This window comes from Patagioenas fasciata, chromosome 11 (genome assembly GCF_037038585.1).
Source record: "Patagioenas fasciata isolate bPatFas1 chromosome 11, bPatFas1.hap1, whole genome shotgun sequence".
NCBI classification, from domain to species: domain Eukaryota; kingdom Metazoa; phylum Chordata; class Aves; order Columbiformes; family Columbidae; genus Patagioenas; species Patagioenas fasciata.
Window position 1 is genome coordinate 10,131,537 of NC_092530.1, and position 27,134 is coordinate 10,158,670.

Sequence of the window (27,134 nt, forward strand, 5' to 3'; positions counted from 1 at the left end):
TTTATCAACACAAAACTGTTTAATATTTATTAAATGACACAAAATACCTAGGTAACAGACTCACTCTCTGAAAGGACATGTATTTACATTATTTACCAACTTAAGAAAGACTCTCTGTACCCATATCAGACTTATGAAACATAAAAAAGGTTTTGCTGCTTTTGGCATCGAAGGATGCACTGGTGATACATGCCCTGTTTGCAAGTCTGCATAAACTATAACTTTTTGATGCAGTGAAAAAGCACAACTTCATATGCTGGCAGCCGAGGGAAGAGGCTTCTGAAAAGTAACAGGGTTAGTTTTCCCCCACTCCAGACATACTCTGAAGAACTGTTATACAAAAAGTATATTACATTTTTGAATGCTGCTGTACTCTTACAATTTTAGTGTAACGTTTCAAAGAAAATATTCTTCCTACTATATGAAATCACTAAAAAAAAAGTGGTATTTGAACATTTCTTTAGATGCACTTATTTTTTTTTTAAAGAAAGCATTAGGGGAAATGATATGTCTAGGAAAAAAGTGACAAAAAAAGAGACCAAAATATGAAGAACAGCTAAAGCAACTGAACAATTTGCTAGGGTTTGTCTTGTTTTATTTACTATTTACTTTGGCACCTTTGTGTAAACTATAGAACAAAACGACGTTTACAACACATTTGCAATTACAGCATTTAAACAAAATGGTCACTTTTAAAACCAGCCAAGACAAAAAAATAGTCCATTTATGGGTATAAAGATTAAAAAACCTAAAATATATATTTCTAAGAATAAACTGCAATTTCTTATGAACAAGGTGCTATAAACTGCATGCAAGAGTCAAGATTAAAAATGTGTGGCCAAACAGACAAGCTGTGTTGTAGCCAGATGAGCTGTGGCCCAAGCCCACTTGAATTGTTTTCTTACAGAGATATATATGGCTCAATAGGCAGGCACATGATCCCAGAGAGAAGCTGCGGAGTTGTACGGCTGGACGATAAATCTTGGCTGCAGCTTTGTCATTAACCAGGAATGAGGGAGACCTTCGCAGAAGAGATGAACAGGTTCTCGGGGAAAACCCATGAGGATACAAGAAGGAGAAGCCTTCTCCCCTCCCCTCTCTCGGCCTGGCCAGGGTTCTCAAAGTCCAGTCTTTGGGTTGCTTTAACTAGATTTAGCTGCTTAGGGTCTGCCTCAGATGGTGGGAGTCTGATGAGCTTTGAGAACAGTTTCTCTCTAATATTTTCTGCATTTAAGTTAATGAAATGGATGGGCTAAAAATTAAATAAACCTTCAGACCTTTCTGGTTAGTTTGACTGAATGCAACACACTTGTCTAATGAGGGAGGATTTCACCAGAACAGGCATTTTAAACGTGTGGTGGTGTTAGATTAATGTGCCACAACAGACTGAATGGGACCAGTTCAACACTGATACTCATCATCTCCTGTCTCCCAAAGAGGTAAGTTTTTTATGCTCCTTTTCCAAAACACCTTTTTAAAAGGAACCTTTTATTGGCTAAAGATATAAAACACATACAAGAAAAAGGACCATTGAATGCAAAATACAGAAGGTTTTTTTAGAGAGGCATCCTTTCCTCCCCAGTGGATCTCTATTTGAACTAATACTTAAAGATTTGCAGGAGCAGTCTTCAAGTTTCTTACCAGATAACTCTACTGTTAGTATTTTTCTTACAAAGGCAAGGGTGGTCCTGGATGTCTACCAGTGGTTATGCTGCAGTAGTGTCAAAGGATAAGGTAGATTCTCTGCACATCACAAAGAGCTGTATGTCAGTTAGCAGAGGATAACAGCACATCATTTAGTAGGAGAAAAAACCTCAAAACATCTGCTTAATTTGTTAGATGAGGACTGCATATAAAAGAGCTTTAGAGAAAACACAGCTGGAAAAAATATGGAATTGAACAGTAGGCCAAGAAAGCAGTAAGGATGGGATGAGTCAGATAAAAAACTACACACATGTACACACACACTGCCTGTCTCGCACATGCACACCCCTGAATGTGGGATCACAGTGATCAAAGTTATAGATCATAGAGAGCTCAGTTACTGCCATTACATAAAAGTAACATCTTGCGTTCAAGAAATATCTGGTTTTCCTCAGGACTATCAACGCCTGAAAGAGGACGAGGTTTTTCATTGCTCTGCAACACAGCTGATCGTAGGTCTAGAGCCTGGCTGGGTAAGGAAGAACTGTTACCTGGAGGAGTTACCTTTTCTGCTGACACTTTTTTTCCCATATATTCCTGGCACATGCTGTTATAGCAGTAAAATAAACAAAAAAAACGCATTTTGTTGAAACAAAGCTCTACATTCAAGTGACTTATTCTCTCATGTCTTATAAAGATGCAAAGAATGCTCTCTGGTCATCTAAGAAAATATATTTTAGATGCCTTGTAGCAATACTTAACTTTCTATATGAGAGGTAGGCTTCTGGGTTCTAGGAGGCCTGCCACATCTAGGGCTGAGTTCTTAAAGCTTTAAGTTAAAGCAATCCAAAGCAGGGCAGCCGTGCAAGAGCTGCCCTGTCTAAACCTTGAGGTTAGTTCAAGTTTAGAATGTTGCAAAGCAAAGTAAGTATTAAAATCCATTTGTAATTTTTGTTCTTACAGCTTTACCACAAGAACAGCGTGGCTTTTCATAGATATCTGTAAATAGATTCTCTTTCCTAGAGTATTGCTGCCAAGAGGTGAAGGCCTCCTACCCATGACTAGTAAAAACTGTCACTTTTTCCATTATGGCTGTTTTATGCTTAAAATTCCCAAAGGTGAACACTAAGTCTTATAGGCAAGCCATATAAATCTAATCTGAACTTGTTTCGTTGTAGCAGTTACATAAGAATGGTGTTTGTATATATAGTATATATGCCCACTCTGCAAACTTTATATAGCGTTTCATATTGGTACCATTTTGTCTTGTCCATTAGATCAGCAATAAGCACAGCTTGGCTTATTCCCCATTTTCCCCTCCCTCAAGGGATACATCCAAGTGTGGGCATCAACCAAACCAATGGTATGTTACTAACTGAAATTCATTCTGTACAGTAAATTAGAAGTTTGCATGCAGTTTAAGCATTTTAAAGGCTATTTTTTTATATTAATTAACCTTCTATTTCCATTTAAAGGTGTGAAAGACATCTGTCATATATCAAGGGACCCCTCTTCAGACCCGGAGACAAATGGAATCACAAAGACCATGTACTTTCTTTCAGCTTTCTGCACATCTTACTAAATAACATGCAAAGAGTTCAACAGCATTCTTCTTAAAATGTAAATAGTACTCTTTAAATGGGCATGTTAACCACTGAAAGAAGTCCACTCTACTATACTTTTCCATTACACTGCTTTCATTCAATCATCGGTAGTATAAAAAGTCAATTAACAGGATCAACAGGCTAGTTTATCCACTGGCAACTGTGTATGACACCAAGTGTGCAGTAAAACAAAGGCCAACATATGTTTATGCAATATAGTTGTACTGATTTGGGTTTTCTTTATCTCTTTCCATGTAGTCCCTGTCAATTAAGGATTCTATTCTCTTCTTAAGGTCAGCAGGCTGTAAAATAAAGCAGATGTCAGCATTATTACTTTGCAATCAATGTTTTTCAGTTCGTTCTTTCTACTTAAACCAAATATCCATCCTGCTTAAGGTGGCTGAAGAAACAGAAATCACAGTGTAACAAAAGAAATCCCTTAAAGCATCAGAGCTTCTAAAGTCTGCAATGTGTAATTGATGGAAGAGAAAGTTACAAAATTAGCTTGTCACCTGCAGCTAAGCATTGACTTCTTTGAGCGAGCAAAGATATTTGCTGCTCTTTAAACCAAACTCTGTTTAAAGAGCCACAAATCATCCATTATGTACCAGTACTTCTATTTCTGACTTTTACCTGGTAAAAGATGGTACAAGTTTCATTTTATCTTGATGCGAGTGAGTTTTGCAACAGCTTGGGTGCCCTATGGTTTTGTTTGGTGAAGGACTTTATAAAAATACCTCATAAAGAGCAAGGAAAAGCATTTAAATCATGTTATAACCCTGCAAAGCACAACTGCAGTTTATGCAATACTTACAGGCCTGCAAGAACTTAACATGGTAACAAAACAGAATGAGATGGCAGCACCTTTTATTTTACATTTCCATGGATAGAAAACACTGTGTATTTGAACTCAAAACAAATGCATCACTGTCTATTTAAAAAGCCATTTCCATTTGTACACAATAAAGAAGCTATTCTTTCTGTATTGCAACTGTGGGCTTCTTTAGCTTGGAGACATTCACCAATATTTAATTTTCATTCCATATATATGTGTGTGTGTGTGTGTGTGTTAACCAATGTAATCTGTCTGGAAAAACCACTGTTATCAACCAAATTAAGAATCAAAACCAGTTCTACATTACATATCTGAATCATTTCCCCCCATCCCCAAGAATACATTGCCAGAACACTTCAGTGCAACAAGAACAGCACACAAGGAGAGCCAGCTTCACAGCTAACACACTCTGGTTCTGAAAGCCTTTGGTAAGAGGTTTTATTAACTTACTAAAAGCCTGAGATAACATTCAGATAAATTAATGCAACTGGCACTTTAAAATTGCTGAAAGTGAGTAATTGTCCTTCCTAAGAGTAAAATGATGCATGTTTTAGACAGAAGCACTGTTTAACTGAGCACAGGGCAGGGAATATAAAAAGAAGTAATGAGGTTTTAGAAGAAGAAAAATCAGTACTATACCTTTACTGGGAATTTAAGCTGGTTGTAGACCTCTGACACAAGCAGGTTATGACTCAGTGTCTTGCGCATCTTCATGATTCGCACAATTGCAGCATCGATCTGGTATTGCCGGTCCTGGAATACTCTCTCTGTAGTGCTTGCCTGTTCCTCTACCTGAAGGATCCATTTAGAAAAGTTTTACAGAGAACACTAGAACTGGCAAAACAGTTCTTTGTATCTCTAAGAAAATTCTCAGTTTAGGACAGTAAAATGCCTCTTGTGAAATATTTGACATAAATCCTTTACAAATACAAAGACCATTTGTCTGTTAAAAAAAAAAAAACACTTGCACAAGGAATTAAAATCTTAGCACAGATTTTACATGGAACTGCAGTCAGGGGAAATTCACTGTGAACTTGAGTTTCTGTGCTCACAAGCCATTCAGTAAAGCTCCAGGGAATGATCAAGGCTGAAAAGAACATTCACTAATAGGAGCTTCTCTTAAAACAACCTTATTTAGAGACATCTAGCATCACTGGTGTCTAGGTTAGTATGGAAGCACACATTTAAACTAGCATTATTGGGTATGTGCTGCCATCCAAATTATATGTGTAACTTGACAAAGATATCAGTATGTATGTTACCACTGAGAGGAAAAAAAAACTTGTAGATGGGCACGTAACGAGATACTTAACCCAAGGATCTAAATCCCAGAAGATTAAAAAGAACATACTGTTTCTTTCATCTGAATTTGGTTGATCTTTATCCTGAAGAGCTTATGTCTGAAATCATCATTACATGTGAATTTATCGCCGTCTTCCACATCTTTGCCTTTGGGGCTCTTAGTCAGTACTCTGGCTTTGCCGCAAGCCAGAGATTGAAGGGTCCTTCGCAGCTCTCCATCCTCTACAGCAGAAACAAGTTGTTTAGGTTTGTTTTTCAGTAAGAACACTTGGGAGTATTCAGCTGTTTCCAATACCAACCTATCCCAGTGGCTTGCTTTATCTCTTCTAAGCTGAACTCCTCTCCTTCGTTAAACATGAGCAGCACCAGTGTCTGGAACAAGGAGACCTGAAGTTCTTTTTTGCCCTGTAACAAGGGAAATTAACAGACATCACTTGGCTTTTTCTTTGGGGGGGAGAAGGTAGGGAAGCATAGTGAGGGGCAGGAAGGAACAAGTCACTCTTGTGTATCAATTATTTTACTTAAAGGATATGATTGTTATTCATTTGGGAATATGAATGAATGAAAGTTACTGGTCACCTTGTGTTTACTATGAAATGCAGAATAAACCAGAGGCTAGACTATTATATCCAGTGACAAAGCTCACCCAAGATATGCATCAACTTACTCAAGACAAACCTCAAAGTACTAAGTACTTAAAATTACAAACTGAAAGACCTTTAAGTCAAGGTGTAACACAAACATTAGTTTAAGAAACACAGTATTAGGAACTGTAAGATCTTTGAAATAACCAAGTTTGATAATAGGTGCTTGTTTTACCACTGACATTTTTCCGAATAATAGAACTGGTCAGCATTCCTATTCCAAGAGACATTTTCTTGAAATATATTTGTGCCCATGAAGAAATGCTGAAGGAAAGTAACTGAAAGCCCTTTCAAAACAGTTATGCTCTTGTACAATCCAAAACTTCTCTATTTCAGTAAAGAAAAGCTACCGGAAAAGATGCTGAATGCTGTTAGATGAAGTAAGGTCATCTATGGAACACAGTCCTTTTTTCTCCTCAGTATTAAAATTAGCACCATTTTTAATACGGAACTAAACCCACTGGATATTTTCCCCAAGCAGTAACCAACAACTTCTTTTTTTCCCACCGATAAAGAAATCAGATGCATCTTCTTAGACCTTAATATACCTATTTCAGAAACTACCAGCTCTGGAAAGAGGTCAAAAGTTAAAAGTAATTGCAAAAACAGTGTTAAGTTTTCCATCACAGCACAAAAAAAGCTTCCCGATAACATCCCTAAGGTGCAACCCACACCTGGGACTGGCAAAGCAACAGGAATAAGACAAACAATACACTCACCTCTTTAAATTCTGCTTTTAGTACACAGTGGCCTAGTGTTGACTGCCACTGAAGCTTCCTACCACTGTGTTTTCCTAAATAAAAGGTCTTGAAAATCTCCTGCAGTTTTACCATCTAGAAAAAGAACAAACCCAAAACAATAAACCACAACTTCTACTTTAAAAGCATCCTTCCATCCTCCACAATCAAATAAACCTTAAATAAAGGCTTAGAAAAATGACGGGAATTGCAAGACAAGACAACAAACTTCATTTAAAAAAGACAGTTCTGCATTTCTTCTTAGAGATCATACGCATATTTAAAACCAAGTGGCAGCTGCTATCAGGACACATTACTGAGAGGCTGATAGTTGGTATAGTATGTCTATATTCATTACCTCTGGGGGCAAGTGGACCTCCATAGGCACGTAGGTTGGCCAATAACCCATAGTCAGAATATTCACTGTTAGTTCAATGTTGCCAGGTACATTCTGGTTTTGCATATACTGCAGAAAGAAACAAAGTAAACTGAAATAATGCAATGTTTATTAAACATATTCCAGGTAGAACTGAAAAGTTAGTTAGAACAGGCATTATGAGAGCACAGAAGACAGGTGACCTTATGATGTCTTTGCTATAGAAACTGCAAGTAACATACAAGAAAATTAGGGTAAAAAAAATAATTTTGCTGAAGTTCTAAAGGCACTTTCACACAGAAAGAAAACTGCAAAAGAAGTGTTTTTAGCAGGCTGATGTGAGTATGTACCTAGTTCTGTGTGGAAGAAAGAATGTTAAAATTTGCTTGTAAACAAAATATTACCGAACCACCAGAACTAACGGGCAAAAACATACAGGGCATTCCATCAGAATATATTGGTGTTAAAATGTTTTATAACTGCCATTAAAATATTTTCCAAGTTTACAAATCTTCTTTTATTACTTCAAGTATTTTTTTTAAGCAGAATCTTGCTTCAGGCTTTTTGCTTTGTTGTTTAGGAAAACCATACACAAATTCAGTAAAGTTTTCAAAAGCACAGACAGCACAGAATTAAAAATAGGTCCTGACTGATTTTCAGGACTGTTTTCCCAGTTGGGCTTTTGTCCACTCCTTTTGAAAGCAATCCCCTACAAAGTCCTTTTCTCTGTAGTGAAAGAACCTTACAGACAGTTGGAGTAACTCAAAAGGAGTTTAACTCAATTACAACAGAAACGTTCCCAACTGAAGACATCCTGCACCCTCTTGCTAGGTTTTCTGGGAATAATTTATTCAAAAAGCAAGTAAATGAAGGAGCCATGGCAGGCTTTCCTGCAGTACCTGTTTAAATTGTATCATTATGTCTTTTGAAAGCTCCATATCTTTGAACATTCCTTCAAGTTTGCTGGTGAAAGCGGCTCCACATTCTAGAAGAGAGAGAAATTAAATCTTAAAAATTAATCCTGTTTATTTTCAATACCATAGTTATTCTAAAGATCAGAATGTACTTTGAAGCAAGATGACCTATTTCAGCATAAGTTCTCACATAAAGATCTGGATTCTAATTAAGATCCAGAATAAGGTTATAAACAGGAATGGGGGAAATGCTTTCATTTGTCAGCTGTTTTGCAATCCAGCTGTTTTTCCAGGTGGACAAGACTGTTCATCCCAGGATTCCACTGGCAACATGTCACTCAGGTGACAATTCCAATGTCCATCAGCTGCCTGCTAAACCGTCTCTTGGCGGTAGAATACAATCAGGTTCTAAAACTCTTATCTTACTATCCAAAGACTCCATCCTACGCAACAATGGAGACCAGACTAGAGCTGGCAGCTTCATGTTTCAGAGCATATACAGAGCAAACAAGCAGAAAACATCCCCAGGTTCTCTGAGCACATCACTGATCTGTTCAGGAGGGAACCTCAACTCTGTCCCACAGGCCAAGGTACACCATACACTTGAAGATCCTGTTTTTTGGCTATTGCTGTTAAAACTAGAAAACTAAAAGCAAATCAGCCTCCTCAAAAATGTACCAGTCATTCAAGGCTTGCACATGAGGCTTTTGTCCTCGTGCAAAGGGGAAATACAAACAGCACTTCTGGGAAGGCATGTTAAAATGACTGTTTTTAAAAGAAAGCAAGCAGATAGATATTTACCATGTTTGAGTTTGGAAAGCATAGATTTTTCAGCATCTACTGATGCACTCTTCCCAACTAATAGTCTCTTTGCTAGATCTTTTTTATAAAAGGCCTCAAAGACATCTTTTCCTGTAAGAGATGAGATTTGACAGTGATCACAAATAGTTTGTTTTAAACAAACATTACTGACAAGAGACTAAATCAAAAGCTCAGTAAAGCTGGCAAGGGCCTTCACATTAAGATTTTCACAGATTTTGAGTCAGGTCTTGTTATCAGCCTTTGAACAGGCAAATTAGTTAAACAGCACTACACCAGCAAACTGCATCTATAGAGAGCGAACACTTAAAATGCAGACCGCAAAAACTATTTCCAAGTACCTTTATGTTACTGATTAAACAGCTGTATCCCCACAAAAAAACCCCAATACTTACCATATATGAATCTAAATATGATCATAATTTTATCCAGCATTTTTTCAAGTTCTTCATCTGTAGCTTCTTTGTTGCCTGCACGAAGCTTTGAATCTACATATTTAGCTAAAAGAGTGTTGAGGAATAAAAAGTTTAGTGTATGCCTAGTATCACAATGAAACTTAAAAAAAAAAATAAAATCTAATATTGTGAAATCTTTCGGAAATGTAAAGGGTCCTGAAACAACCTCCAAATCTGTTTCATCACAGGTAGTTTGATTCATTTTCATAAAGGCTATAAAGTTAAAAAAAATCATAGCCTCATCTATTTTTTCCATATCACAGAATTCCAGAATGCCAGGGGTTAGAAGGGACCTAGAAAGTTGATCCAGTGCAATCCCCCCATGGAGCAGGAACACCCGGCTGAGGTTCCACAGGAAGGTGTCCAGGCGGGTTTGAATGTCTGCAGAGAAGGAGACTCCACAACCTCCCTGGGCAGCAGTTTCTTCTCAAATTTAAGTGGAACATCTTGTGTTCCAGTTTGTACCCATTACCCCTTGTCCTATCACTGGTTGTCACCGAGAAGAGCCTAGCTCCATCCTCCTGACACTCACCCTTTATATATCTGTAAACATTAATAAGTCCCCCCTCAGTCTCCTCCAAGCTCCAGAGCCCCAGCTCCCTCAGCCTTTCCTCATAAGGTAGATGCTCCACTCCCTTAATCATCATATATACAATTACTGCATCTTTATTAGCATACGTAATGTTATAAAATATTTTTGTGTGTGTTAAAAATTATGGTCCATATTATGATCTCAAAGTAAAAAGTCACTATTGCTATAGATTGACATGGCTATGATAGAAGCAAAAAGAACAGAAGAAATATACATAAACCAGCTATTTAAGTGTACTGACTATACTGCTGAACTTCTCTAGCAGATTACTGTTTTAATTTCAAATGGTTTGGTAAGCACATTACAGTTAGTGAGTTGATTTAAAAAGTGGAGGGCAGAAAGCATTCGCACATGCCTAAGAGCACAACAATTGCAAAGCAAGTATTTATTATTCTCTGTGTGGGGAAATGATTAAGGTATTCAAAAGTGCAGAGTCAGGCTTGTAATGCACAAATCCGTAACAACTTTCTTGGCAAACTCCAGAGGCTCTGTCCCTATAACATGAGGGGTTCAGTGCATCTTTATCTCTCTTCGCTTTATATATAAAAACACAGGAATCTATGTAGAGCCCCTGGTAGCTCTGTGTATGTGTTGGTGGCACAATTATATATTTTCACACCTGGACACAAGTCAATTGCTGGAATGCCTAAATTCTCCTGTTCTTCACTTCTTTATAGCCTGGTCAGTGAACTGATGAATAGAGCTTGTTCTTAGTGTCTAATGCTATCCTACCAAATAAATCACTTGCACAGTAAGGCACTGTAGATGCCCAGTTTGACAATGCATCGTGCATAATGTCTTTTAACACACAACTCCATCATATTCCACCTGTAAGCTGCAGCAGCAACTCTCTTGCCCCCCACCCAAATTCTCACATGGGAAGAAACTGAAGGAAAATACCTATGAGTTCAGCTGGCTTATTTGGTCGTTTGTTAATGAATGTTTCAAAGGCTTCTTTCATGGCATTTACAAACTTCTCATTCTTGAGAAAGCAAACATCAATAATATGGTCAACTTTGTCTTTAAAATCAAGTAGTTCTTGGACCATGGTTTTGTCTTTTTCTGGATTAATTACTATGGTGCTACCAAATGCCTGCAAAATAAAACATGTCTTTCAATCAGCCTGAATAACAAGTATAAACGACAAGAGTCCTAAGAGCCTAAGTTATCTTTGTAATGTCTTGTTTCTGGTATTCATATTAGTTCCACTAACACATTAGAAGTAACAGCATTATGAAGTATTTACTATACAATTATTCCTAAACCTTGTATGTTGATTCAAAACCAATCCATGAATAAGTGAACAGATTCAGATCTTTTGGCTGAAGAAATAAATTTAAGCAGGATAAAATTAACACACCTTTTTAAAACATCTACATGCTCAGGTTTTAAACAGGTCAAGCTTCCATTAAACTCGTCTTTATTTAACAATACTCCTATGCCGTCACAAAGCCTTCCTTCACAACATCCATTGGAGAAATACACTTGTCCCCTACAACTAACTATAGGCAAGAAAAAAACCCTTCAAATTTATTTGACTTTAATAATTCAACTGAATGTTCAATATTTTCTTTGACAGGGCTAGAACAGTTATGGTACTTTTCCTAATACAGTTTCAAAAGCTGCCTATTAAATATATGCTTATAAACAAGTAGTCTTTAAGTCTTAGAAAAATGCAATAGTTTATACAGATGGCTCAAATATCTGTGTATAAACCCCACCAATACAATAGTGCTATCTGTTCCAGAGCTCTAAGAACAGTACCTTTATGTACTCAATCCAGTGTTGCAATAGAACCTGTACTCCGCCTCTCACACGACTGAACAACTGATACAGAAGAGACAGATCTTGAATTCTGTTTTCATCAAGAAGGTGGTTTAAACCTGCAAATGAGATAATTTCAATAGGAATTAACACCAGAGCATTACAAAGAAAGTTCAGCATATTATTACAGTAAGAGACTTGTTCAAAGCTAGTATTTTTTAATCAAGCAATTGGTGTTTTTTTTTCTTTTGGGGTTGTGGGTTTCTTTAAGCTACCTAATTTAACAGCAAAACACAAAATGTCAACCTGAACTGGCTCAAACCTTAAAAGCTTTGTTATTGCACTGGATATCTTAGGCTACATGTACTTTACATAACATACTTATCACAACACCTTTGCTTACTTCTACTTTACTATTCCCTAAAGATTTGAAAAGTTTATGCTCTAGTGATCTATAGGGAAGGTTCCTTGGCAAGACAGAGCTCTGAGTCTCAATTCCAGCTGTAAAATAAATTTTACAGATGTTTGAAGGCAAGCAGTTTCAAGAAATATCTTCACCTTTCCCTTTTTAACTTTTTGGCAGAGAAGGCCTGATGCTCCACAACAAGGCTCTAAGAAAGCAGATGAGTAAATACTGCAAACTGGATACTCGTCTCAATGAAGAGCCTGTTACAGATGTGCAGGAAGATGCTCACGTACCTGTTTCATCCACAATCTGGCTAGTAAGGGCTTGATAATTTTCTTTTACTATTCAACTCTTGCTGCACCCATATCTATTTCCAGACCATCCCTCAGAGCGACAGAGGGCCACTTCACCCCTCAGAGATTATTGCAGAACTGAGGCAACGTACTTCATTACTCAAACTGCACTACACGTTTAAAACAAGCTGCTGTTTGTGAGCAGCAAGTAAGCGATGTTTCCCCTTTCTGGCATGGCCATTATTCAAAGGCTACTCTTTTGCCTCTGAGTCTTTAAAAAGCTATTTAACGCACTGAACTCAAGAGTCCCTTATTCTAGTTTTCCTTTTGCTTTGCTGTGTATCTGAAAGCAATATTGCACCTGCTGACTCTTGACAAGGAGAACTGTACTTGGCCTATTGCAAAATGAATGATGCTATTTCATGAACTGAGTAGCACAAGAAGTTAGATGTAGCTTGTGTCCTTCCCCAGCACCTGAATCTGTCCCTTTTTCAGCACAGGAATTGAAAGCCCCGAAGCAGCAATTAGAAACATTTCTATAAAGAAGAAAGATTACCTTTCTGAAGAATGGCTGTTAAATGTTCACCTAGAAGTTGCTTTTCTACAGTAGCAATTAGTGGCTTCCTATAGAAAAAACGTTCAGAATTACTTTTCCTTTTTTCCATTATTGACAGTTTTACATCCTTTTTTTGAGACGTTAACTAGACTTGTAATTGGGAGTGCTCTAATTATCTGTGGCCAAGGACCCAAAATGATTATACACATATTTATTCTTTTTCCTCCCCAGTAAGCAACCTTTTTTTTCTGTTTGCTGACTGAGGATTTAATTCACACAATAAGCCTGTTGTATGTGACCTCTAGGCAGCTGGACAATGATTCCATCAGCGAAGTAACTGGTCAAAAGTTTGTCAAAGAACATATCTTTTCCTGTTCGGTGGGAGGAGATTAATGTCTTAGGAGACAAACCAAAGAGAACACACACCTCACAAATCAGGAGGTATTAAAACAAAATGGGGAGTTGGCCACTAATCATGGTGTGGAAGAAGGAAGCCACTAAACAAGTTAAATGTTTTTAACAGCTGAAGGAGGAAGGAAATAAAAATGTATGATGGTAGCAATAAAACTTCCTCTCAGAGAGATTCTCTGTACCTGCTCTTCAAAAAGTTGCTACTGCTTGCTTGAAGAGTTTCATTATATTAGGGACCTACATTTCCTATCAGACACAACAGCTGTGGCTTTATGTTAGGAGAACATTTCTCCTGTCCTACCGCTCATGACCTCCACTTGACTGTATTCGAGGAAAACCTGCCTCTAAGTAGAAAATACTGAAGAGTGACATAAGTCAGTAATTCCCCAGACTCCATAAAGAATATGCAAGTATTTTAATGAAAATATTCAGAGCCTTTAGCTTGAGAATCCTCTATCCCAGGTCCTATCTTTTTCAGGCAGGACGACAGCTCATTAATCGCATTTCAGCAAGAAAGAGACATTTGGACTGGGGGTGGCAGCCTATTTTTATCCAACCAAAGGCCCAACAAAGTTTATGTCAAAATACCTAGTGGCTTAGAAGAAAACGGTATTAGCTGTGTGAGCCAAGACAGTGCTTCACTGTAAACAAGGAATTGTGGGAAGTGAAGAAGCATTTGATGGTCAATAACTGAAATAAAATGTAGCTATTAGATGGCCCTCAACAGAAGGAGGGCCAAACAGCTAACAATGCCAAGCAAAGAGATTGCACTTACTGCGTGCTCTGATCTAAATAAGTGATTATCCTGTCTGCTTCTTCTTCCAAGCGTTTGTTGACATGGTGAAGATATTCTGGTACCTGGAAATGCCAGAGTAGTTTTGCACATTTAAAAAATAGATCAAGAAAAAAAAAAAAAGAAAAAGAAAGTACTGGTCTGCCAGCAGCAGCTCCAGGTTGAAGCAGAAATCATCAGCGCTTTGACTGAAGGCAACTACATCCAAGTTGCCCTTTTCAGAGTGCTAGAAAACATAAAGGTCATATTGTCGCCCTGTACACTGGCCAAGGCAACAGAACAGCTCCTCTCCCTAACAAATATTGTTAAACACTCAAAATACCTCTCGTTCCTGCATAAGCCTCTGTCCCTCTGCTGCATACAGGCGGTTAGTCTCTTCCAAGAATCTATGTTCGAAAGAGTCTTGATAGATCTAGAGAAACAACACGACAGCAATGCATGGTAAAGCTTACTGAGCACTAAATAAGAATCTGAGCTGTTCATTGGTTTAAAGGTGAAACACGTTCACTCACCTGCAGGTCAGAAAGCATGCTCAGAAGGCTTCGCAATAAACTCCTATCGATAGCCTCACCATTTCTTTCCCTCTCAATCAGCAGAAGAATGCCGTCAATGGTTTTGTTCTGAACCTTCTGATCACTGATTATATGAGTTCTGAACAATTCTAGCCCCATATCCCTAAAATCAAAATAAACACTGTTCAATAAATTGCATAAGAATCAATCTCAAATGTTCTCTAATAATAAAAATTGATCTAGATCAAACAGAGAAGCCAATAAATCTAGCATTCTCCATATTCCTCATTCCTCTGCCTCCAAATCACTCAAGATGAACAAACACTTTAACACTAAAACAAACCATGACAAAGCATCAACAGTAAGTTACAGATTTTAAAGACCAAAGCACATATTTTTCCTAAATATCCACCTAACTTTTGCAACACCTTTATTTTTCACTTGGTTGGGAGGATGATGTAAACTGAATGAGCAGCAGCCTTCACAAGAAAAGGATAATGTCATCCCAGGTCCCAATTCCATGGCTAAGCCGTTGGACAATGTTATTTCTTTGGTCCATCACTTTCTAATCTCTGATTCTTAGGCAGATTTTAGAAGAACTCAGTGATGCAAAAGACAAGGATCTCTGCTTCAGGCATCCCAGTTAAAACCTTCCATGAATTTGAAACTGTGGGTCTGGACACTTTTGGGAAAAGCCAGGCCCTCCATCCACTCCTTCAATCTCTGGCAAAGGAATTCACAGAGTGCCAAAAGCACTGTAAGCATTTGCTAATTATTAAAGTATTGGTGGGGGAGGCACACAGGCAGTGGTTAACATCCAAAAGATAATAAGTTGCTTTTATTTTAGGTAACTTTTTCTTTCAAAAAATCGTTACAGAACTTTGAATACTACACACATGAAAGCCAATAATTGGGCAACCCAAATCCTCACATGTCAATTGTCGAACAGGCCCTTTCCGTTAACTGTGCAAACTGGAGTCTAGTGTTTACCTACCTGAAATTTGCTATCACAGCTATTCTAGAAGAATCCTGTAATTCACAACAAATAAATTCATGGGAAATAAATTAAAAGTGAATCTCCCTTTGCAATAAGCATGTATTAATTCTGCACCTAATTTACAGGTCACTATGAAGTTTGTATAAAAAAAACACAACACAACAATGACAATCAACAGAAAATCAGGAAGATATATCGATAAATACACCCCCAAATAATTTTTTCATTGTGTCCTTACCAAATAGATGGCAGCATTGAATTCTGAAGTACGTAAGTTCGATCCAAGAACAAAAAGATACTTCTAATCATAATCTGTTATGAGAAGGAATAAGAAAGCCACAATCATTTTACTCTTGAAGAGCAACACAATTATGTTCCAAAAAAAACCCACACCACCCATTGACAGGTTTCAGGCATCACTTTCTTAGACAGTGCTGATTTGTTTAAAATATTCTGCCGATTTCAGCCAGGTGATTAATGCAACATTTAGCATCTTTCTATATAAATGGATAGCTCCTTTTGTAATAGGAGTAAAAGGAGAAAGGTTTGCATAGGAACAACGGTTAGGAGTTGGGGGGATGTGTGTGTGTGTCCAAGATCAGACCGATGTGTCAAGAAACACACTACAGACAAATTATTTTCAAGACTTGATTTATAACAGACTAGACACAGTTGTATTTCATGAAGAAGCCTTATATAAATTTAAGACAACATTTCAGAAGCACATTATGTTCGTAAAGGAACAAAGTTAAGCAAAATACAGGCTGACTAGGCAACTGGTTTTATTGAAAAAGATAAAAAACTTACCATTTGTCTGCAGTGATCCTGCCAACATTTGTCTATTTTCTTTAGAAAAAGCACACTATCCAATGAATCCATGAAGAAATCATTAAGAAAATTATGATAAATAGGTAGTGTTAGCAATGAAATAAACCAACATCTTTTAAGACACTTCACAGAGGGCACAAACTCACCTACTCCCCAAAAGAACCACTTAACTTCTTGCAACATGTTTGATTTTAATGAGGGTCCTTGTGTTTATAATGAGAAAACAAAATTATTTGAATGACTAAAATAAACCGATGTAAATACTTGTGTTTTGTCTTATCCCCCATCCCTGGGGATTGGAGGAAACACACATATCCCCATACCTCAAAAACCAATAATGCACAATACATGTAAGACCCCACCACTACACAAATAGTATAATTTCAGCTCATGTTAAGAGAATCTTAAGACATACATTTTGTCCTTGAAATTTAACTTTTATTCAGGTCTCTGCACACTTCTGATAATAGTTAATGTCGACTTAAAAGGATCTCAATCTAATGCAACTCAAAACTTTTGAAAATAAACCATTGTGATCCTCAGAACCACTAACACTGTAGGCTGCCAGACCACTTCCACTTTTCACAGAATCCCAGAATGTCAGGGATTAGAAGGGGACCTTGAGAGCTCATCCAGTGCAATCCCCCCGTCGGAGCAGGAACACCCAGCTGAGGTTCCACAGGAAGGTGTCCAGGCGGGTTTGAATGTCTGCAGAGAAGGAGACTCCACAACCTCCCTGGGCAGCCTGGGCCAGGCTCTGCCACCCTCACCATGAAGAAGTTTCTTCTCAAATTTAAGTGGAACCTTTTGTGTTCCAGTTTGTACCCATTACCCCTTGTCCTATCACTGGTTGTCACTGAGAAGAGCCTGGCTCCATCCTCCTGACACTCACCCTTTATGTATCTGTAAACATTAATGAGGTCACCCCTCAGTCTCCTCTTCTCCAAGCTGAAGAACCCCAGCCTTTCCTCCTAAGGGAGATGCTCAAACTACTTGTTGGAAGACTTCTCTGTTTACCTGAGCATGGCAAGTTCAGCATATAAAAAAGCCTGGTGATAAAGCCAATACAGTCTTTTGAAGCCTTGCCGTAAGTCTAATCTGAGCTTTTGTACGATATCAAAGTGTTTCATAAACACCGATGAAACTTTCTCACAAACTTTTCAAATGGTTACAGACATAAAGGAACTAGCTGTGGTTTCTGAGGTCCCACAAAAAAAATGAAAACAGACCCAATTACGTAAAAACTAGGAATTCCCATTAGCATGGTGTAGTGTGTCATGAACTAGTCAAAGAAATTCATCACCACATACTGTCACGCAAAAATGTTTTGGCTCGTCAACAGCTTAAAAAAGGATATTCTCTGAATTGGTGAATTTGTGCTTTAATGTGGTCTTCACAGATCTGTCTCAATTGTTTGTACAAGTTTGCGGAAATCTTGTAGGAGCAGAGATTTTCAACAGCCTGAAGTAAAGAGAAACAGATACTAAGAAAGCTGTTTATATCCTTATATGTGGTTTTACAAGGAAAGGCGGAAACAAAAAAACAATACCAAACCAAAATGACCATGGAATTCTTCTGATTCTTGCTCAAAAATCTACCAGATTTTAATTGTAACACAGTTAACAGCTGCACACAGAACACCAGAGAGAGATGTGGTGCTGGATATAGCACCATACTGGTAATAAGGGACAAAGGTGGGCCATGCCCTGAGCAGCTCCCAGGTTCTTCATTTTAGTCAGAGCACCATCACCTCGTAAGGAGCTGTAAGACTTGCATCTCTAAGAAAACCATGTCAGTCTGTGTGCCAGCAGCTTGCTGGCTTTCATTCTTCAAAGCAGATGCTTAAGGTCTTAAGTTTATTAACTGCTCTGCAAGTCACACTGATGAGTAGTAAAGCACCGCTAGTGTTAATTCCTTTTGCAGTCCTTTCCTCAATTAAGCTTCCCTCATCCCCAAAAGCATATATAGATATTTTTATACGTGTATCTCCACACATCAACCCCCTGCCTGAGTTAGTTATAGTCCTGAACAATTTTTAGTAGTATGAGTACATCCTAGATGTATACAGTGACAAATCCCACAGTTCTAGATCATAACCAAATATTAGAAGAGCTGTCACTGTGCTTCATAGTGAAAAGTGAAAAAGAAGTATAATGGGGACATGCCTTGGAGACTGACCAAGCAAACAAGCATTCTTAAGCATAACTTAAAAGACTTTTTCAAAATTTATACTAATTGCCCAGATCTGGAAAGCAACTGAGCAACTCTTAACTCTTTATGGACTAGTGAAAGCCACAGCATGGGACTATTCTGTAAAACACCTGTAGAAGCTAGAGAGGAGAGGTATATATGATTTTCAACTAATGCCTCTCAAGTTTATTTACTTTTAAATGGAAAATAATTCTGTTGCCAGCACAAACAACTCACAGGAAAAAATGGACTGGAAGATCAAATCTGCTCCTCAGCAACCACGCAGGGACAGCACAGTTCAGAAGGACACAGAGCAGATCTAACCTGTGACACCGAGTCCCCCCCAGGTATTTCCCAACAGTCCAAGCAGAAGCCCCCAGCAAACAGTGAGCAGCCACTATTAAAAGCAGAGCAACAATCAAAACAGCGAAACAAACAGTTTCTCAGTTTATCCCAGCACATCAACAGCAAACAACTCCGTAGAGCAAGTGCACTACAGCAAATACTGGCTCTAGGACAAACAGAAGTTAAACCACACAAAAACCTCCATGAAAAACAAACCCTAGACCAAAAACATCCCATCCAACAATAAAACAAAAGAAAACCAAACCTGCATAATCTTACTGTCAGAAGCAAATGGGTATAGCAAGAGAGTGAGCGTGCCAATAAAGACTAAACCGGGTTTGAATTATGATTATTAGGAAAGGCAGAATTATCACTGAAGTGCACACGTCTTACTGTTTTCGAACAGCAACAAATTCAACCCTCAGCCTTAACACTTAGGTAACCCCAAACAAGTACAACAATGCGATAAGGAGAACGTAAGCTACAGTTCTCCATTCAGAGCAGGTTACAGACACTGCTCAGCTCCATTCTGCTCTTGTACCCCCAGGGTCCAGCTCTAACTGAAACAGCAGCAAAGCAGGAAATAACCACGGCTTTGGCTCCAGCAGAAAAGGAATGGAAAACACTGAGCCTGAAAAGCCTGATTAGATCTTCAGCAACTACAATAAATAGCTTTCTTTTCTCCTGCTTTGCTTGGAAAAGCCAACGGACAGCTGGGAAAATGAATGTTTCAGACAGAACTTGCTGTTTTCTGCAGAACCACCACTGGTCTCATGTCTACCCACCAGCCTCAGACACCAGTGGCCACCTCCTGGTACTTCTGGTCACTTCATCCACCTTAACTACCAACATTTTTGTAACAGCTGTCTCTCAAAACAACTATTATTGACCCATGCTGCTCCACAGCCTTAAAAGTATGATCCTCCGCACTACCAATGGACATGTAAAGCTTTTGCGTATGTGTATCAGAAATTATAAAGTGTTAAACACATCTGCTAGTATTTAGTGTTTGAATATAAAGTGCAAAACTTCTGCCTCTCCATAGATAATATCCATAGAAATGTTTTAATTTTAAATTTTATTTGTGAATTTTGCTTGACTGGCTTTTTTTTGAAAGATTAAACTTTTTAAGCACACAAATACAAAACCTTTTGCTAAGATTTGCTCTGTGGAGCATACCATCACTACCACAATATTATGCTTTGCAAATTTAATTACTGGTATCACACTACAATAATTGTAATGTATAAAAAGCTCCCGACAACTTAAGGGGCCCTAGCTCACAAAATTATCTTGTTCTGATCGAGTGAAATAAAGCTTTCTGATCAGGGAATTTGTTCCCTGAAGTGGTCTGAACATCCAAAGGCAAAGCGTCATATTACCTTTGTGTAACATATATATATTTTTTTCCTTTTAAATTTCAGCCTGCACATCTGGGTTGGTGTGCTGGGGACAAGCAGGAAAAAGAATGGAACACAGTTCTGATGAGAGAAAGAAATCACAACTTTCCAGAAGTACTTATATCTGAGATTGATGTAAAAAAAAAAAAAAAAAAGTACGCATCTGGTACCAAAGATCAATTTTCTGGTACTAATCTAAGGAAAATTATTCTATTAAACAAGCTTTCAATTCTGTAGCACTTGAGCTACTCCAAGAGGTGTTATCACTTCTCTTGCTGGGGAGGAACAAAGCAAGTAAAAAGCTAGTGGTCCCCAAAGAAATGAAGCCTCAAAATGTTTGCTCAGTGGGATTTTCCAATGCAGACAAGAGTTAAACCAAACTCAGTAAGTTAAAAAAAAACCACAAACAAATATCTTATTTTGAGGTGTGCAGAACTTTTACAGACTCTTTTGCAACTCCCCTCTATGCTTGGATAATGGTGTCTGCCAAGGCCTATTTGGCATCAGATCCATTTACCAAGCAGCTGTTCAGAAATGACATTAGTTTAGTTAGCGTTTAAAAACACTAGTGATTTCTATTACTATTTTTAAATCAAGACAATTATTTTTAGATTTATTTAAAAAAGGAAAAGTTTCATACTCGAGTGCACTCTATTTCATGGAGAAGTATGGAAGTTAAACCCGAGTTTTAAAAGAAAAAAAAGTGTATTTTTGTTCTTCCGAGCAAAAGTATCATTAAATTAAGCCTACGGTAAAAGCGAGCAGAAGTATAAGTGATAATTGTGAAGCAGAAGCAAGGCTTTCAACAGAACTTGGTACTTTTAAACAAATTTGGATATCCTTCAAGTACTTAACTATCTGTTATTTGCTCTGCTGTTCAGTCTCAAGTAATTTACAATATCAGACAATACAGTGGGTTGTGATTTATTATTTTCACCCACTTTTGCAAAAGTAATAATACTATCGTTACGTTAACAACACCATATATTATCCTGACAAACTGTTAAAACCTCTCTATTTTTCAGTTAATCGAACGTTACCAAAGATTATAACGGGCTTAAAAGCACACTGGTCTGAGGAACTTGGAGGAATGGCAATTTATCCTTCCCAAAAATCTGTCCCCAAACCTTGTTCAAACAGGTTTTTTCTCCCCATTTTTTCACAGAAATCGGTCGTATTCAAATGCAACTTCTATTGATAAAGGGAGAGCAGGGGAAGAAGAGACACTAGAAACAGATGGAGAGGCTATACACACACAGAGGAACGAGTCAAACAACTAAGCAGGTAGCAAACGCTTTCAAAGTTGAGTAAAAGGCTTAAGTGCTGCTTAAGACGGAGCAAAAGCGGCACCGCTGCTTGGCTGCAAAAACCACAAGTACCACAGCGTTAGTGGGGAGAAGGTGAGGAGAGGGTGAAGTGTCCCCAACACACTCAGCTCAAAAAGCAGAAGTGGAGCTTAGGAAATGCAGTTTAAGTGTGATCACTTCCTCAAGCATTTAAGGTAAATCAGAGCTGTTGCTGGGAATAAATCTTGATTCTCAGTTGTTAGAACAGACAGAATGCTGAGTGATTAAAACATTACAATCAAATAAAAATCATGCAATTTAATAAAAAAATGGTATTCTATTTACCTTTCAGAAGCCAAATAAAAGTTTCAGTTTTCAAATGATTTATGGTACTTAATCAGACAGTCTCTTCAGGAAAATAGTATTTTAATATGTCTTTTTCTCACCTAAACACCAACATTTTAAGTTTTCACATTTCTCCTTTAGCAGCTATATACAATAAACCTCAAAAGAGTGAAGGGAATACAGTTCCTTGCCTTATTTCTTATTTAATTTATTGAGAAATCATATCTTGGATTATATTGTGATAAGGGAAAAAATTTGCAAGTTCAGTGTTAGGTCTTGTGAAAATTTACTAATGATTTCAAAATCTGAGGAAGTATCCATTGAAAAGTTTTTCTATGACAAAAGCAGCTATCAAGCAAAATGCCATATTCTTCCCACTGTATCAAAAGTGTCCTACCACATCACTTCTACTTAAAGCACTTACCTGATAGAGCTCCTCTAAATTGTACTTAATCGAAGTACTGTTCTGGATAGCTTCTACAGCTTCTTTCAGTTTTTGCCAGGTTTCATCTGTGTAGTTTTCAGGCAATTTGGGTTTATCTTTAAAAGAAATTATATAGAGAGAGTTTGAGAAAGTATGTTTAAAAATCCAGAACATTTTACCTTTTACAGAAATGAAAAATGTAGTTTTGAGAGGGAAAAGGTACGGTCTGATGCTCTAGATTTTAATTTATACTTCCATGAAAAGAAAGCAATAGTGTAAAAGCAGTACCTTATTTACATTTAAAATAGTAATGCATTTTAAAGATTTAGCATTGCTCTTCACATGCACATCACAGTATCAGCAGCCCAAACAGTATTTGTGATTCATAAAACCCACAACTCTGCGCCTGAGCAGTTCAAGAAGGGACAAAAAGCTAAAACCCAGCAAGAACTATCTACATCTTCACAACAGTCTTTTTCACTACTGGGACAGTGCAGCTAAAAGAAAGCAAACATAAAAACTGAAAACAATGAATTAAAAGATAGAGTTGTGTATAGCTTATTTTTTAAAATTTACTGTTTATTAATTCTACTCTGTATTAACAGCTGGAAAGAAACCCTCAAGAAGCACGTATACAAATACTGTAATTATAACACAGGCTTTGTGGTCACAAGCAAAACCTGCCTATTTTAAGGTAATCCATTTATGTCTCTCTTAGGTTTCGCCTTAGAGTCAAGATCTCTTTTAATGGTCAAAAAGCTCGAGCTTTGCAGATTTGTTTCCGTCTGCTGATTTTTTCAGCCTCTTTTCTACAGATGCCCAGCGTCCTCAACAAGACAAGAGCATTTCCAACAGGCTAAGAGAGATTCCCCAAGTCACATCCTCAGAATACCCAGACTATTTTAAAATCCTGTGTGTTCTCACAGCTAGATATAATGACCGTTTGTGTTCTATTAAGCACGTTCCCAAATGGAGAAGGAAGAAGGAGAAAATTCAGGGAGGAAGTCACGTGCACACCCACACCACCAACAGGTGAAAGTGGCCCAGAGTTTGTACTCTACAAAAAATGACAATTTGTAAAGCTTTGTGACTTATCTAGAAATAACAAATGGAGAGAAGTAATTTCTTTTGTCCTCCCAAGCATTTCCCTTCAGTATTGGCAATATCCCAACACCAGCTGTATCGTAAGAATCCAGAGACAACTAACTACAAGTGACACTTGCCTGTTTCCACTATCCACTAATGCATATGCTACTAAACAGTAAATACTGAGATTCTGGATTTTAGGAAGTTATTTAAGGTGTAAAGAATGTTATTGCTATCACATTAAGATAAAGACAATCTTGCTATTCTGTTTAGCATCTGAGAATAAATAAAAAGTAAAGCTGGTAGATTCTTGAGACATTTGTTTTAAGCAAGTGATTCAAATAACAATTTATAAGCAATGATGATCATAGCACCATGCAATCCATGACAGCTAACAAACATTTTAAACATAAAAAAGTTGACATTCCTTAAAAGAGAAGGGTGTGCAAGCAACAAGAGAGTGGCATTTATTTCTCACTATCATGCATCGTAAGTATAAATTTTAAAATAATCAAATTAAATAATTATGATGTGATGAGCAGAGAACATTTCTGAGAATTAGGAGGACCTTAAAGCAGAAAGTGACACTGTGCACCTGAATTGCTGGAAAATGTTACATGGCTAAAATAATCCTAATCTTTACCTTCCGTGATACCTCTACAGAACATTCGTATCAATTGTGTATTTAGAAATTCATTTTAATATCACTAAATCTTTTACTCCTCCTCCCTCACACATGGGGAAAAAGAAAAACAACTAAAGAAAGAAGCTATCAGACTATTTTAGAAGATAGCAATAGGCAGGAAATAAGAAAGGCCACAATTTCCCCATCTTTATAGAGAAAAAAATGGCAAAATTTTAGCTAAGCTTTCTGCCTACACCTGTTTGTATTTTTGTTTACTAGACAATGAAGCAGCATCAGCACAGAAGTGCTTCATTTCTTTGCTTCAGTCTGGTCTCCAGTAACAATACTCGAGAATTACAAACATCTTTTGAGAGAATTTATAAAACAATGTATCCTTCTAAAGTGAGAGTATGATAAGACAGAGAAAAACATTAACGAGTTAAATAATAAAAATTACAGCAAGGATATTGCAAGGAAAATACTCAGCAAAAATCTGAACTACCTACTCTAGAGGCAAGTGGGGAAACCAGAAAGGAAATCCACCATAATAGCCTGATAATCACCTTAGCGTTTCAACATTTAAAACTAAGCACAGGCAGATTAACCTATAAACAGGCAACACTGATAGCAGCAAGATATATAGATTCAGGCCCAATTTAAAAAAACGTGCAAAGACACATCATAAACTGGGCTAAAATATATGTTATGCCCTGAATTAGGATTTCTAGAAGAGATTATCAAACGTTCAAAGTTTGAAGAAACGCGATTTACACACTTACGTGGAAAAACCTTTCGTCTAACACCCAAGTTAAGGCCTTCTCAACAGAGTGAAAGAAGTCTGAAAAATAATCCCAAGCAGTGAAGTGTCGCTCAGGATGTGTACATGACTGGGCAAGAATGCATTATAAAACATTATTCCCCCTTTACATAAGTATGGAAACATTCACCACAGAAAAGCATTTCCTGTAAAACCTGGAGCCATTTGAAAGCCAACCGGTTTTCACATTGAAAACAAAACACAAAGCTGAGCTCCCCATAGGTTGTGACAAATTATGGCCTGTTACCTTTAAAGTTCTTGATCACTAATTTCTTAGCAGAGCCAGGTTTACTGTTGGCGAAACTGGAAACAGTAGATGAGGCAGCTTTGGTCAGGCCATTTGCATGGTGCCCCACAGCCACTGACGAAATTAAAAGGCTTTTATTTTTGAGCTGTTGTTGGTGCTGCTGTTGAGAAGAGGCGGCAGGAGAGGAGGAGGAAGACGACTCTTCAGCCATCTTCACATCGAGTCCAATAAAATCCACCGAGTCCTCAAAGCGCAGCTTCTTCTGGAGGTGATGGTTAGAGGAGGCAACCCCTGAGGAGGAGCACGAGGAGGTGGTGATAACAGAGGAAGAGGACGAGGAGGTGTTTTTAGAAGGAGAAGAGGCGCAGGAAGAAATGGAATCAAATTCTTCTCGTTCAGAATTGCTGTTGCTGCTGTTATTTAACTTTCTCTTCTTGCAGGAGGAGCTGCTGCTGGTATTACCATCAGTGGCAGGTCTGACCTCCTGGGCTGCAGCTGGGGGGTTGGGGGAAGAGAAACCTGTGGGAAACATGAACACACAGAAGTGAACAGGCTGAGGTGCATCAAATCCTTGGGGTGTGACAATGAGAGAGAGAGTTTGAGAGCCAGTCTCTGGTTGGTGTCTCTCGGTGGGGGTGTCTTTCAACTCCTCTCTCTCATCAGTGGAGTCCTTCCGTGTTCCTCCTCCTTCGCGTTCTTCTTTCTCGGAGGAATCACTTTATCTCCTCTCTTCCCCTTTTCTTTATTACTTTGTTTCTTCCCGTAGTTTGTTTCCGCTTTCCTGTTTTTTTTTTACTCCTTCCTCGGCGCAGCGTCTCGCCACCCACGACTTTGCGTCAATTCTTCTCTCCAGCACCGGTATTTCCCCGCGGCTGCCCGCTCCCCCAGCTCGGCCTTCCGCTCCGCTCCCCTCCTGTTCCAGCCGCCTCGTCTCCGCCGAGCAGCTGCGGGAGGGCTGAGCGGCTCCCTCACGCCTCGGCCCGGGCCCCTCGCCCCACCGGTGTCCCTGTCCCTCTCCCGGCCCGCACTTCCCCCGCGGCCCGCGTTCCTGGGGCTCCCGCCTCCCCCCTCTGTGCCGGCCGCTTGCGCTTCCTGAGGGGGGACAGCCCGGCCCGGGGCTTGTTATTGTCAATACACGGCGGAGAGGGAGCCTAAAGATGGCGGCACATCCGGTCGCCGTGCATGCTGGGGCGCGGCCGCCCGGAAGCGCGGCTGGGCAGCCCAGGGAGACAGCGGCCCCACCTCCGGTCCGGCAGCCCCGCTCCCGCCGGCAGCCCCCGCTCCTTCCCGCCGCCCCCTGACCTACCGGAAGTGATCATCCTCGCCGGCGGCTCGTTACGGCCGCGCTCGTTACCCCCCGCCTCGCGCGCCGGCGGAGCGCGCGTCCTGCGGGAAGGGGCGTGGCCGCCGCCTTCCGCGTGGCGGGAGCGCGGAGGGGGCGGGGCTGCCGGGATTGTCCCTCGTCGTGCCCCGTACGCGGGTCCCGGCCCGGCTCCCGGGGGCGGGTCCCGCGGGCGGGTCCCGCGGGGGCCTCCGGTTGAGGTACCGGGGTGCGAACCGGGCTCGGTCAGAGCCCGGCCTCGGTGCCTGCGGGTGAGCCGAAGGCCTCGGCCTGCCTGCTTCTGTTGGAAATAACTTTTCTTACATTTATATGTAATCGTTCAGTGCCAGCTTTTTCATGTGATTCTAATACATGTGGACTCGCACTGCGCTAAAGCCTCGGGCTGTGTGGGGTTTGTGGTGGTTTGTTTTTCCAAAAACACCAGCCGGGGATCATTCGTGGCCTTTTCTGCTGCTGGTGTGTCTGTTACCAAAGGAAACGTGGACTCGCCAAGAGCATCGTTTGATTCAGTCGCTGTTGAGAAATAGGTGAGGAAAAAGCAACAA

At 39.1% G+C, this 27,134-nt stretch overlaps 1 protein-coding gene across 1 annotated transcript; it reads right to left on the bottom strand.

The window, feature by feature from the left end:
• On the bottom strand, nt 1-26,756 carry CUL4B (cullin 4B). The gene is made up of 21 exons (XM_065846120.2): nt 26,554-26,756; nt 25,248-25,766; nt 22,473-22,588; nt 17,840-17,943; nt 16,462-16,531; nt 15,893-15,966; nt 14,658-14,820; nt 14,468-14,557; nt 14,128-14,210; nt 12,942-13,009; nt 11,687-11,805; nt 10,823-11,015; nt 9,271-9,375; nt 8,858-8,968; nt 8,042-8,127; nt 7,125-7,232; nt 6,749-6,862; nt 5,685-5,790; nt 5,435-5,607; nt 4,723-4,875; nt 1-3,550 (listed from the first exon to the last, which is right to left on the bottom strand). Exons 1-21 carry the CDS (start codon nt 26,564-26,566, stop codon nt 3,455-3,457), a joined length of 2,664 nt encoding a protein of 887 aa, XP_065702192.1. The 5' UTR covers nt 26,567-26,756; the 3' UTR covers nt 1-3,454.
• Nucleotides 26,757-27,134: the final 378 nt, after the last annotated feature.